This window comes from Talpa europaea (assembly GCF_964194135.1).
Source record: "Talpa europaea genome assembly, chromosome: 6".
Taxonomy (NCBI): domain Eukaryota; kingdom Metazoa; phylum Chordata; class Mammalia; order Eulipotyphla; family Talpidae; genus Talpa; species Talpa europaea.
This window is the reverse complement of record NC_140072.1, coordinates 57,941,551-57,954,769: the sequence shown is the minus strand read 5'-3', so window position 1 is coordinate 57,954,769 and position 13,219 is coordinate 57,941,551. Positions and strand designations below refer to the sequence as shown.

Below are 13,219 nucleotides of genomic sequence, written 5' to 3'. Positions count from 1 at the left end.
GGAATAATCTAAATATGAACCCAATGATTACATCATCTCAAGCCTTTCTGGAACTTATTTCCCAATAGCAATATCTGCTTTACTAAACACTCCCATCTTTAAACACTCAAAATATTCAGTATACTCTGTCATACTTAATGATATTTTCTTATAATTTCCTGAAGATAGGGATACTCTTATATGTCTCTCTACTCCCCACTGTTAAAGACTGTGTAGTAGGTACATAAACAAAGCTCAAATAAGGGCTGATGAACAAAAATCAGTATCTTAAGCTCAAACATCCCAAATCCTGTTACAGGATTAACTGAGAAGATATTGTTTGCTTAATGGGGCAAAAAGTTAAAGGGTTAGTAAAGAAGAATGTTAATAAACAGTTGCCTGTAACAGCAAAATGCTAGAAACAAATGTCTATCAACAACGGACTGACTAAATAAACTATATTATATATATAGACTATATTATAAACTGACATATTATATAGTACCATATATAGAGATATATACATATTTCATAAACATATATATATATGTATGAAAAAAGGAACTCTAAATTGCAAACAGGAATGAGGGTATCTATATATAGGATAGAGGGGATAAGAATTCTGCAGATTTAACTGTGAACTATGTAAATATTTTATATTTTCACAAAACAAAATTTAAAATCAATCAAAAGCAAAATAAAGCAAATAAACCTTTGTATTAAACTAGCAGCCATACTCCCTAGAGGAAAAAAAAAACTGTCCTGATCCTGAAGGTAAAAAAGAGCAAAGAAATCTTGAACTGTTTTCAATAACCACACTGGTACTGTTATCTTCATACTATAAATCAATTAAGTAATTATGTTAATGCTGTTAGGAATCACTATTTTCAGATGATAAAAATACAAATATAAAATCCAAGAAACTGTTAGGGGGAAATGATGTCCTGAGTTAATCCCATACAGGATTTGTGGACCCCACCCCCACTCCAGACTAAAGCCATCAAGACATGGGGAAAGACAAATCCCATCACCACCAAGGGAGGGTGGCTGGGACCTGAGGGTGGAGTTGGGTAGCCAGGTTGGATATAAAAACCAAACACGTGGGCCTTGGGCTCTCTGGCTCGCGATCGCTCGTCTCCTGGCTTCACCGCTCCTGGCTGGCGGCCAACTCTGAGAGCGCCATTTTGGGATTCCTGATCGGCGGATTGGGTAGGACTCATTTAAAACTTTGTCTCCCACTTTTCTCCCAGAGCTGTACATTTCCTCATTTCCCCTTCCCTTGTAAATAAACCTTTTATTAACCTTTCACGTGTGCCTGCAGTAGAGCATTGATAAGTCCTTTAAGCGCGCGGGTGAGGACCCACAGTCAGGCACCCCGTTTTGTATCGGGGTTGCTCTACAACAAAACTAGTCAAAAATCTTGTAATTATGTTAGGGGGAAAAGGATGTCCTAAGCTAATTCCATACAGGCTTTGTGAACTCCACCCCCACTCCAGACCAAAGCCATCAGGACATTGGGAAAGACAAATCCCATCACCACCAAAGGGAAGGTTGTTGGAACCTGAGGATGGAGTTAAGCAGCCAGGCTTGGTATAAAACCAGACACATGGGCCTTGGGGGGGCCCTTTAGGCTCTCCGCCAGCTCTCGGCTCTTGGCCAGCTCTCAGAGTGCCATTGGGTTTCCAGGTCGGCGGATCGGGTAGGACGCATTTAAGACTTTATTTCCCTATTTTCTCCCTGAGTTGTACATTTCCTCATTTCCCCTTCCCGTGTAGATAAACCTTTTATTAACCTTTTGTATGTGCCTGCAATGGAGTATTAATAAGTCCCTTTTAAGAGCACGGGTAAGGACCCACAGCCAGGCAACCCGTTTTATATCGGGGCTGCCCTGTAACAATTACAAATCTGAAGTTGGAATAAAAATTTGAATTCATGGTATTCTTAACAAAACGTATTTCCTAACCATCCACTTAAAAGGTCTAAAAATAATAACAAGCCTACTAGGAAATAAGTACTCTAGCACCAAAACTGTAGTATCTGAATTCTATTTCCAATTAACAGGAAACAGAGTTCCTTCCAGAAATGTCTCATTTCAGGTCAAGGGCAGAATAAGTATGGAACAGCTTGTAACCGTGAACAGTGGAAAACCATTAAAGACTACTGAGTCACAGTCAAAGGAGTCAGGAGCAAATTGAAGAGACTTCCACCAAATTGGGACAATCTGAACATCAAAACAAATTTTTAAAACTATAATGCATGGAAATATACCATATCAAATATGGTAAAATTCAAGGGTTCATAATAATAGCAAAACAAAATCTTCATTGGTCATCTTTGGATAACACTAGGAACAAATTCATTCTGAAAACTGATAAAGTGAAAGAATCATGCATTTTTCCTATCAGTTCTGTACAAACAGTACCTCAGGGTAACCAAATAGGTGATAAGAAAAGTTCTTCATAGAAAAATTCTAGCCCTTAGTGAAGAGTGATGCTAGAATATCACCATTTTGCCATGCCTAATGAATTAACGGATTTAGGAAATGATAAGCATTGGCTGCTAAGCTGGCAGGGAATATTAAATGAATGGATAAGACAGACAACACCAAACCCACTGACTGATGTTAATATTAATAAAAGAGAGGACAACCATCTATTGTATGTAATGCAATTGTGATACAATTGAAACAACAAAGTACTATCAAACGGAACTGAATATTGATTAAACCTCAAGAAATTCCTGTTTATACATGGGATGATGGAACATATTAAATGACACCATAAGGGTGCCATTAGCCAAATCCAGAATGTGGAAAATTTTATAGGACAAATGATCCAGTCATTTAAAAAAAAAAAAGTGACAAAGGGGAAGAGAAAAATACAGAGAAGGCACCTATAGATATGAGAACTTAAAAGATTAATCAATCACTATAAAATAATTATGTTCATAATAAGAAAAGGTAAAAAAATACATGAAAAAATAATGAAAGAAAAAAAGATATACCACAACTAAATACAACAGATGGACCTTGTCTGGACTCTCATGAAACAAGCCAACTTAAATTCTGCAACATCAGAAAGAGTTAAACCTACAGGACATTTTATAAAAATTAATATAATTGTGTTTTGGCATGATAGTGGTGCTATAGTTATAATAGGGGGAAAAGAGTTCATAAAATATATCTCCTTCCCTGAAGTTCCTCAATCATGTAAACAGTTCTCCTAACTGACAAGAAAGGTGAAAGGGGTTTGAGTGATCCAGTGACTGCACTACTATTCAAAGCTACCCTGTCTACATCTGTGAGAAATCATGTGTGGTGCTTATGGCTCTGTCTCCCCAGGGCTTCCCCAAGGAAGACAGCTATACTTAGTAGGCTTTTCACAGTGATGATTCAACTATGCAAAGCAGACCTTACCTGCTGAGCCTGGGGCTGCTGCTGCTGCTGCTGCTGCTGCTGCTGCTGCTGCTGCTGCTGCTGCTGCTGCTGTTGCTGCTGCTGCTGCTGTTGCTGCTGCTGCTGCTGGTAATATGTGCCCACTGGCTGCTGGGATGGTGGTTGCTGTTGTTGCTGTTGTGGCTGCTGGGATGGTTGCTGCTGTGGCTGCTGCTGCTTGAGGAAAAGTTGCTGCTGGTGCTGGGGTGTGGCCTGGGCCTGAGTGGGCACACCCTGGGCCGGAGTGGAAGGTGTCTGCTGTGGGGTAGGTGGAGCTTGTGGCTGCTTGGGTTGAGGTTGACCAGAAGGGGCCTGGGGTTTTGGTTGGGGGTGACTGGCTAAAAGGCCAGGCTGATTGCTAGATCCTGCAACGAGAATAAACTCCATTTAATAGCTCAAAACTTTTCCAGACAAACACATCTTTCTTTTTTGCCAAAGCAACAAGAAAAGGAGTGATAATGATAAGGGGCTAGGGAGGAAGGGAAGGGCACCATATCTAGTATATGAAATTGCATATAGACACATAGCACAGGCTGCATGTACACACTATATAACTAATGATCTGTTTTCTTTAAACTAAAACTCTTATTTTGAACAGAGATTCCTGCCCTGATGATGCCCAAAGGAGTGCTGGACATTGAGGCCATCAGATGTGCAAGCGTCAAGATAAATGGGAGGCTGGTAACAAGTTCTGGGGGCTGAATGTGAAGAATACCAGAAACATCAACTGTAATGGGCTGTTCTGATGGGCTGTTTGCTTATGAATAACTGTCTTGTTTTTATATCATTATAAAAAGGCCAGCTCAGAATGCTATACCCAACATTCTTTCAGGTCAATGGCCAGTGATCTGAAAAATAAAAGTGTTTATAGATTCAATTCCTGTCACTGCTTATTGATGTTTTGGTAGTGACAGGCAGCAGAACCCAGAACTATTTCAGTAACAATAAATGAACAGATAATCCCAATACCCACAAGAGTCTCACTGTCTTTGTACCTGGAAGGCCCTTTCTGCTTTGTGCTAAATTATGTGCTTTATATAGTTCAAAACAAGTTCCAAGGTTTAGTAGTTGCCTCTTTCATAAAGCTGTCCCTTATTCACCATCCCATTAGTCAATTACTCCTTTAATCAGCAACCTTGAGTATCTAAATATCACCTCATTAGAAACAAATACCAAAATAAGGAGAGGTGACATATACTTTATGAGGCAGAACATTTAAGAAACAACTCCCCTTTGACAAAAAGAGATGCAACTTTCTTCTTTAAAGGCAAAGACAAGTATATAAAATGAAGAGGTTGGTATTGGATGAATGTATTCATCCACAAAATCAAGGCCAAGACTAGCAAAAAGAGACGACAGACACTAGTGATCTTTGAAATCCCTCACAGAATTCAATGAGCCATCCCCCTCCAACAACCAAGCCCCACCCCTTTCCCAGTCATGGGCCATACAACTACAATGGCAGCTCAGCTTCAAGGAAACACATTATTTTTTTTTATTTAAATATTTTATTTTATATAATTCTTACATCTTTTTTCATCTTTGCACAATGTATGCATTTTCGTTTTGGTTATATTCCCCACACAATTGCACCTCCCCCCTTATTTTGACTCTAGTCCATCCTTTCCCCACTCCTCCCCCCCTCCGTAGTGTGTCTCTGGTTTATAGTTGCTTGTTGATTTTGATTTTTACTTTGTATTGATTAATCTTTTTCCTGGTCTCTTATTTAGGTTTTCTAAATTCCTGCTATGAGTGAGACCATCCGGTATTTTTCTTTTTTCTTTCTGACTTATTTCGCTGAGCATGATCCCTTCCAGCGCCATCCATGTTGCTGCAAACTGCATGTGTTTATCTTTTTTGATTGCTGAGTAATATTCCATTGTGTATATGTACCACATCTTCTTGATCCAGTCATCTATTTTTGGGCATTTGGGTTGCTTCCATAGCTTAGCTATTATAAATAGTGCTGCTATAAACATAAGGGTGCAGGTGCCCTTTGGAATTACTGTTTCTGTGTCATTTGGGTAAATACCTAGGAGAGGAATTGCTGGATCATATGGAAGCTCTATGTTTAATAGTTTAAGAAATCTCCACACAGCTCTCCATAGTGGCTGGACCAGTTTGCAATCCCACCAGCAGTGCAGGAGAGTTCCTTTTTCTCCACAACCTCACCAACATTTGCTGTTGCTAGTTTTTTTAATATGTGCCATTCTCACTGGTGTGAGATGGTATCTCATGGTAGTTTTGATTTGCATTTCCCTGATTACAAGTGATGTTGAACATTTTTTCATATGCCTGTTGGCCATTGGCATTTCTTCTTCAGAGAAGTTTCTTTTTGCTCTTCTGCCCATTTTTTGACTGGATTATTTTCTTTGTTTTTGTTGAGTCTCATCAGCTCTTTTTAGATTTTTGTGATCAGTCCTTTATCGTGAGTGTTGTGTGTAAAAATGTTCTCCCAGTCGGTGTGGTTTCTCTTTGTTTTTGTTATTGTCTCTTTTGCTGTGCAGAAGCTCTTTAATTTGATGTAGTCCCAGCTGTTTATCTTTGCCTTCACTATCACTGCTTTGGGTGATGTGTCTGTAAAGATGTCTTTGATGTGCATATCATGTAGCGTTTCGCCTATATTTCCTTCTGTGTATTTTATGGTTTCAGGTCTTATGTCTAGTTCTTTAATCCATTTTGAGTTGGTTTTTGTGCATGGTGTGAGGTAGTGGTCAAGCTTCCTTCTTTTGCATGTAGCGACCCAGTTTTCCCAGCACCATTTATTGAACAAACTTTCTTTGCTCCAGTGCATATTCTTTGCTCCTTTGTCAAATATTAGTTGACCATAAATCTGTGGGAAAGCCATTATTTTTTATGGCCTCTAAATTCCATTCCTGGAGCAAAACCAGATTTTTCAGGACTTCTCTATTATCCAGGATAACAAAGAGTTATAGCAAGTTTTAAACAATCTAGTTAACTGACCTGCGGCCTGAGGGGGAGGTTGAACTGTGGCCCTCTTTCGAGGTGTAAGGGCTGGCTGGATAGGAAGGATTCCTGGGTTCGGCTGAGTCTGCCCAGCCTTAGGCCTCTGACGGGGTGCAATTGAAGTCTCTGTGGTGGGAATGGGATCTGTCAGTCTAGAAAAGGGATTTATAAAAAGAAAGTAAAGATTCATGTTAATGTGCGGAAAAACAGTAGAGGAGTAGACAGAGTATATGTTGAATTAGCTTTCTCTTCCACATTCATCCAAACCTTCTAGATCTACTTCACTGGTATTTCCCAGAAGGTGTCCCACAGTATATTATGTATTAATAGCTGTGAGGGATAAAGACTGTGTGGGAAAGTGTCAACATATTGATCAAAATATATTGAGCAGATTTCTTTGCATGTGTGAATATGTATGGAGAAACTCAAATGCAGCACTATATAGAACGCAGTGTTTCTCAAATTTATTGTTCAGTTATCTCAAACTTATTTGATCCTGGGATCCTTTTACCTAATAACTCCTAGGATTTCCCAGAATACACTTTTCGGTGATGATGCAAAGAGGGATTTGGAGCAGGTGGTTTGCAGATGTAGAGGGAACGCAAACTTGGTTAGAACTCTCAAAATGACCTCTCTACAATAAAAAGCATTTTAATGAGTGAATCCAATAAAGCAACTAGAAGGAATAATTAAAGTAGAAGACTTGCGGAGTATGACAGGAGCTCCAGGTCCTTAAACAGACATTTTTGAATTTTTTTCCCATACACACACATCCAGCACAAAAGTCACATTGCCCAGGCCCTCATCTTCAGGGTAACCATGTGTCTGTGTTCTAGTCTCACATTAGGGCTAAGCAAATTGTTTTGAAAAAATCTTGAGAAATAAGTGTGTATGCCCCCTTTATCTCTCTTTTTTACTGGCTACTCTTTAACCTGCTACTCGGAGCAGGGATGTTGCCATCTTGGTCCATAAGGCAATGACCACAACCATAAGGGTAGTAGAATGGTTAACTTGAATAAGCCTGGGCACCTAAGGGCTTTGTGGAGCATAACAGCCATATCAGCCTGGGCTACTAACTTCAAGACTTGTTTACTTATGAGGAAAAAAAAAATAAGCCACTGTCATTTTGGATTTAATCACTCACAGCCAAATCTAGTCCAAATCAACACAGGGAGGACTGCTGTGTGATCTGCTTTCTCTCTGTGATGGTACAAAAGTCCAGATGGTAACTTCCTTCATATAGAGCAGTCCAGGTGGCTAGCTACCACCTAACTCAGATCAGAGCGATTGCCCTTTGAAAATGCACTTCAGGGAGTATAGCTAAGATGAAGGCCAAAATAAACAAGCTTCAGGATATTTCCAAAATATGTCTAGCACAATCTCTATGAAATGTAAAATAGGAATCAAAGAGATGGTTCCAAGGCTTCCTCAAGGACATTACCTCCAAGGTATTCTGAACCCTGAGGCTTTTCACAGGTGTCCTATGATGGACACTCTTGTGCTGGGTGGAGAACCACTAATATTAAATTTACCACATCTGGGGAGGCTCCCTGGTGAAGGGAGGTGGGAAGGAAAAATGGGACAGATGCTGGGAAAAAGGAATTAAGAAAGATAAAACTAAAAGTGAGGAAGGTGAACAGAGTTCTGTAGAAAACTAAATGCTAAAAATTTCCACATTTGTCTTCTCCTGAGGGTAACACCTTAGAAACAACAGCATTTGCAGTCACTGAGCTGTCGCTCCCTACTAACCATGTAGGTGTATCACTTAACCTCTTTTAGCTTCAAGTCCCTTGTGTATAAAATAGGGAAAATATTGCCCACACAATAAGGCAAATGAAAATTCAGATTTGTGAATCATTGTAAATCCATTTTAGAGTGCTCAAAATATTAGTCTGTATGGACCTAAATATGCTGTGAGAAAATACAGATCTGGAAACTAGGAGATCTGGCTCTAAGCTGTCTTACATGATCTTGGGTAAATCATTTAATGTATAGAGAACAAAGAGTGGATACTCAAGTTCTGGCTCTTTTACTAACCACATATCCACTAATTACTGTGGGCAACTTACAATTCTGCATCTGTTTCCTCATCTATAAAACGAGAATAACAATAACCTCATTGGCTTTGTTACAAGGGGAACAAAAGTCATCTTATTTATATAAAATATTTTGTATGGTATCTGGTATATATGATACCTCAATGAATAGTGCCTAATTTAAAAACAGAGTTAAAGAATAACTGACATCCCAGGACCAGGGAGCAAATGTGACAATGCAAATGAAATACTGTCCTAAGATTAGACAATTTAGTATAACAAATCTCTCAGCTGTAAGGTCTGTATTATTGAGCATGCAAATGAACACTTTCAGCACTCTACAGTTTATAATGCTGTTTCACATTCACTGACACATTTGAGGTTCTCATTTGTCTTATGATACATTCTTTTTTTTTTCTTTTTTTTTTTTTAGAGGCATGTTTTATTTATTTATTTATTTATTTGTTTGATTGTTTTTGTTTATACATGCACTGGGTACAGTCAGAAGCGCGGGAGGGTGAGAGAATTCACCAGAGCCAGAGCGGGGAGCAGAGCAGGCAGAAGGACCGAAGTACACTGCTGAGGGGAGCAGCGGGCGGCAGGAGAGGTCTGCACACCATGTGGGACCCTCCTCCGGTGGCCGGAGAGCAGCCGGGGATCGAACCGGCGCTGCAGAGGCCGCGGGCAGCTTCGTAAACCAGCAGCGCTCAACCACTGCGCCACTGTCTTATGATATGGTAATTATTTATTCCATGTTACATAACAGACTATCACTCAAATGTTAGCTCTTGTTTACATTTTTGTAAGTGTGTGTGCTTTATGGGAGTAAAGTAAGGGATCCTTGCTCAGTCTCTGTACATGTGCTGCCTGGGTCTCATACAGTATGACCATAAACTCAAAAGACTAAGCTAATTATATCACCTCCCTGCCAAACCAATTCCCAAAGGTGAGCACCGTCAACTTAAGAATTCAACAGACCACATAGTAACGACATGGATACAGTTTTGCTACATTTGTTAAAACCAAAGTCTTATTACTTTCAAGCCACATCTGGAATAGCTCTCTGTGCATAACAGTCATTTTATAAATAGTCAAGAATTTTTTTAAATATAAAAGTTATTTTACAATTCTATTAAAGTTCACATACTCCCATCTAGGGTACTTTGCTAATATAATTTGCTGCTAATGTTTCCTTGTCATGGGAGTGTGGTCCTAAAAGAGGAATATAAACTAGACCTGGACTACCCTTAGAATTAGCCATCTGGAAGGCACATGAGGATGTGTCCTACAGCAATTCATCTACAAGGGGTGTAACAGATCAAGTTCTCCATGTGCTGTGCTCCTAAAATCCCTGAAGCCACGCTTCCCATAAGCTGATCCCAGGAGACAGGGACTTTTTGGTGGTAGACTGTGGCTCCAGGGCTCCCTGACACCTTTAATGAACTTTTCCTAAATTGTGTGGCAGTTTCTAGGTCCTTCCACCCAAACCTTCTCCACCCAATCTCCCTCTGGGTCAGACTTACTCGCTTTTTGATGGTTCTTCCAACTTTCCCTGGAATTCTCATTCTCTATGACAGGGGCATTTCCCCATGTAAAACCATAGTTTCTTTAATTGTCTCTTGGCATCTGCTACTTGGAATACCCTACTTTATACAGAATGTGATTAGTTAAGATCCACATCCGAAGGGTCTTTCATTATTTATGAACTCAGTGCTTTGACTTTTCCTGTATCCAGAGTCATAAAAAGTAAGAAGGAAAGGGAGTAAAAGGATTAGGGGGCTGAATGTAGCTAAAAAAAAGATCAGGACAATTGTTTAGGACATAACTGCAACAGCAGTATTTAATATCTACTGTAGCCTCCTCTCTGAATGCCCCTGCGTCTATTCCAAAGCTAAGGAAACAGCTCTGGAGTTCTTGGTTCTCTTTCAAATGCAGATCATTGTATTTCATTATATTCCTTTTTATACTCCCAAAGAACAGTTTCTGCCTAGGGAAGACAGGGCCTGCTTTCCTTTAGCCATGGTTACATAAGAATCTAGAAACACAAGACACCGTCCCCAGCATTACTGCGGCAACTAGAGCAGGACATGTGCTCGCAAGGGCATTTCTTACCTGGCCTTTGGCTGAGTCTTTTTTGCAGCTGCCTCACTGGCTTTCACTGGTTCAGGAAGCTTCGCAGGAATGGGAGAGTTCTATGAAATTGAAAGGAAATTTTCAAAAAGGACACCACAGATTTCTTTGTTAAAGAACAACCATCACGACCAGGTTGATGGAAATACATATTGGGGTATTCTGGGGTGGTTTCAAGGCCCTGATCTCTGGGAAGGAAAGTTAACTAAAGGCATATGCCACCAGACTCAGGCACATTCTGGAAGGCAAAGTATCTGAGCAGAGGTCAGAGAAGCCCGCATGCAGCATACTCCTTCCTTGTCATTCTCAACTGTCTGTACCCAGCTAAGGGCACTTGAGCTTGATCTTAGTATCCTCTTCCTATAGGCCAGCACAAAGGATGTTATGAAAGGAATGGGAAAGAGATGTCTGTAACCGATGATGCTATTTAAGCTTTCAGATCTTAGAGAAGTTAGAGTTGACTAATGTGCCAAACCAGCATATGTTCAGTCTTCTAGTTGGAATGTTGGGAGAAAACCACAGCCACTGCAAGTTTGGTCGCTGAGCCAGCACCTCTTACCAGCATGTGAGGCACTGTTCAACCACTGGCCGAGCAGAGCTTCTTCCTTCAGCATGGATCTGCACCATCCAGCTAACATCTCATGAAGGAGCATGAGCTGTCCCTGACCACTAGAGAACTCTTACCACCACTCAAGGAGTACCAGATGAGATGAGACTTGTAAAGACTTACTTTTAAAAAACTAGTTACCAGTCAGAATGTTTCCAATTATATTTCATGCATGTTATTTAACTTTATGAATGGGACAGCAAAAGGAAACATGGTAATGTTAGGTTACTGTACACTATTCCTCTTTTTAATCTGGGAAACCTGACAAATGGACTATTAGTTAAAAAAAAAAGTTGGCTTTTAGAAGAGAACTCCCATTTCTCTCATGTTTTGGGGATGGTGAATTTCTACCAGAAAAATTGTCTAGCTTTTCTTCCATCCTTCAAGCATTTTTTTCCTAAGAGAGAATGGTAACTTACTTGACTGATAAGACTGGGAGAAAACAGAAAACCTCCCCTGGCTGACATTGCCCTCCTTCTTATGGGGAAGAGCCTATCTATCAGAAATCAGAAACTCACTGCTCAGTCATGTGGATCTAATGTTAAGGTGCCTGACTTGTCAAGCAACGTTCTCCCACTCAAGCTTAGTAGCCAGCATTCTGAGATCCATTTGAACAACACCTGCCTCTAATTCCAAATGTAGCAGTGAAACAGGAATACTATTTATCAGCACCCTCAAGCCCCAGTAGTGACCTCGAAAGTTCATTACTAGAGAAAGTAGGAAGTATATTTCAGATTAGAGTTTACTATTTATTAAGGCATCCATAGTAAAATATTCAAAAGTTGGATTATACTATGACATGAAAAATATGTCAATACTATAAAAAGGGTGTTTGCAACTGCACTCTGAAAACTGCTGAGTGTAGACTTTAGGATTACTAAGTGTAGAAAATGTTCCTATTGCCTAATAAATGTGGGAAGGCTAGATGAAAAGGAATGTGAGTTATAGGAGGCCAACAGCAGAAGCAAAATTAAGAAAGCTCTGGTACAATGAAGGAGAAAAGGGGCAAAGGACTTCTGTTACAAGAGGCAAGCAGGCAAGTCAGGGTCTTACCCTAGGAAAACCTCCTGCCTAACCACCGCTAGGTAAATACAACAAGCATCTGGCTCTATGTAAGCTATTAAAACAAAAGTTTGGTCAATCTTTTTTTTTTTGTTTGTTTGTTTGTTAATACACGCACTGGGTACAGTCAGAAGTGCAGGAGGGCGAGAGAATTCACCAGAGCCAGAGCGGGGAGCAGAGCAGGCAGAAGGACCGAAGTACACTGCTGAGGGGAGCAGCGGGCGGCAGGAGAGGTCTGCGCGCCATGTGGGACCCTCCTCCGGTGGCCGGGGAGCAGCCAGGGATCGAACCGGCGTCGCAGAGGCTGCGGGCAGCTTCGCAACCCAGCGCTCAACCGCTGCGCCACCGGGGAGGCCCAGTTTGGTCAATCTTTACCCAAATTGTTCAAATCAATCTCTAGGGCTTTTTTTTTTTTTCAGTATTATTGCCTTTTGATAATTAAATTCTATGAGAAAACTGGATTCTATTCATAGCAATTGCTTTATAGTTAGCTGGGCTTGCATGCCCCCTACTAAAGGAAAGTTATATATTCATTTAAACAGCTCATTAAAACCCTCTGTAATTCTAAACAATTTGATGTTTGCTTCCCCTAAAAAGCACCTTGCACATACCTGTACATTTGGAATTGGGCATTCTTTCTTGAGTAGTTTAAATGAGAAGTAGGAGACCTGGTAAATATCCGGCCTTTTGTCAGGGTCTGGTTCCAACATATATCCTAAGACAAACATATGCACATTTATTTAAGGATAACCTAACAGTTATTACATTAACTAGGAATCATAATTTCACTATTACCAAAATTGTCTTGTTTTTTAATTCTTAATTTCCCATAAAAGTCAGAAAATGCATTAGCCCTTTTCCTCTCTATGAAAGGGAAGAATTAACTTTCCTAATATATTTAATATCCACAAGAAAATAACAAAGTGTTTGAATTGTAACAAAGATACTTGTGGTTCATGTTTTGTGTCTTGTAAAACAGGGACTCAAGCTCTCAGTAAGAAAATC

The 13,219-nt window shown here is 40.0% G+C and overlaps 1 protein-coding gene across 2 annotated transcripts in view; it reads right to left on the bottom strand.

Moving 5' to 3' along the window:
- The window catches only part of AAK1 (AP2 associated kinase 1), a gene marked incomplete at its 3' end in the record, with an annotated part of 177,438 nt that overhangs the window by 38,288 nt on the left and 125,931 nt on the right, over window positions 1-13,219 (bottom strand). Inside the window, exons 8-11 of one of the 2 annotated variants that reach the window (XM_084235555.1) lie at window positions 12,826-12,929; window positions 10,528-10,607; window positions 6,377-6,531; window positions 3,461-3,777 (exon numbers count right to left, since the gene is read on the bottom strand). In XM_084235555.1, the coding sequence (XP_084091681.1) occupies window positions 3,461-3,777; window positions 6,377-6,531; window positions 10,528-10,607; window positions 12,826-12,929 (656 nt within the window). Of the gene's footprint in view, window positions 1-3,457; window positions 3,778-6,376; window positions 6,532-10,527; window positions 10,608-12,825; window positions 12,930-13,219 lie in introns of both variants that reach the window. The other variant, XM_084235556.1, reaches the window with a different exon arrangement.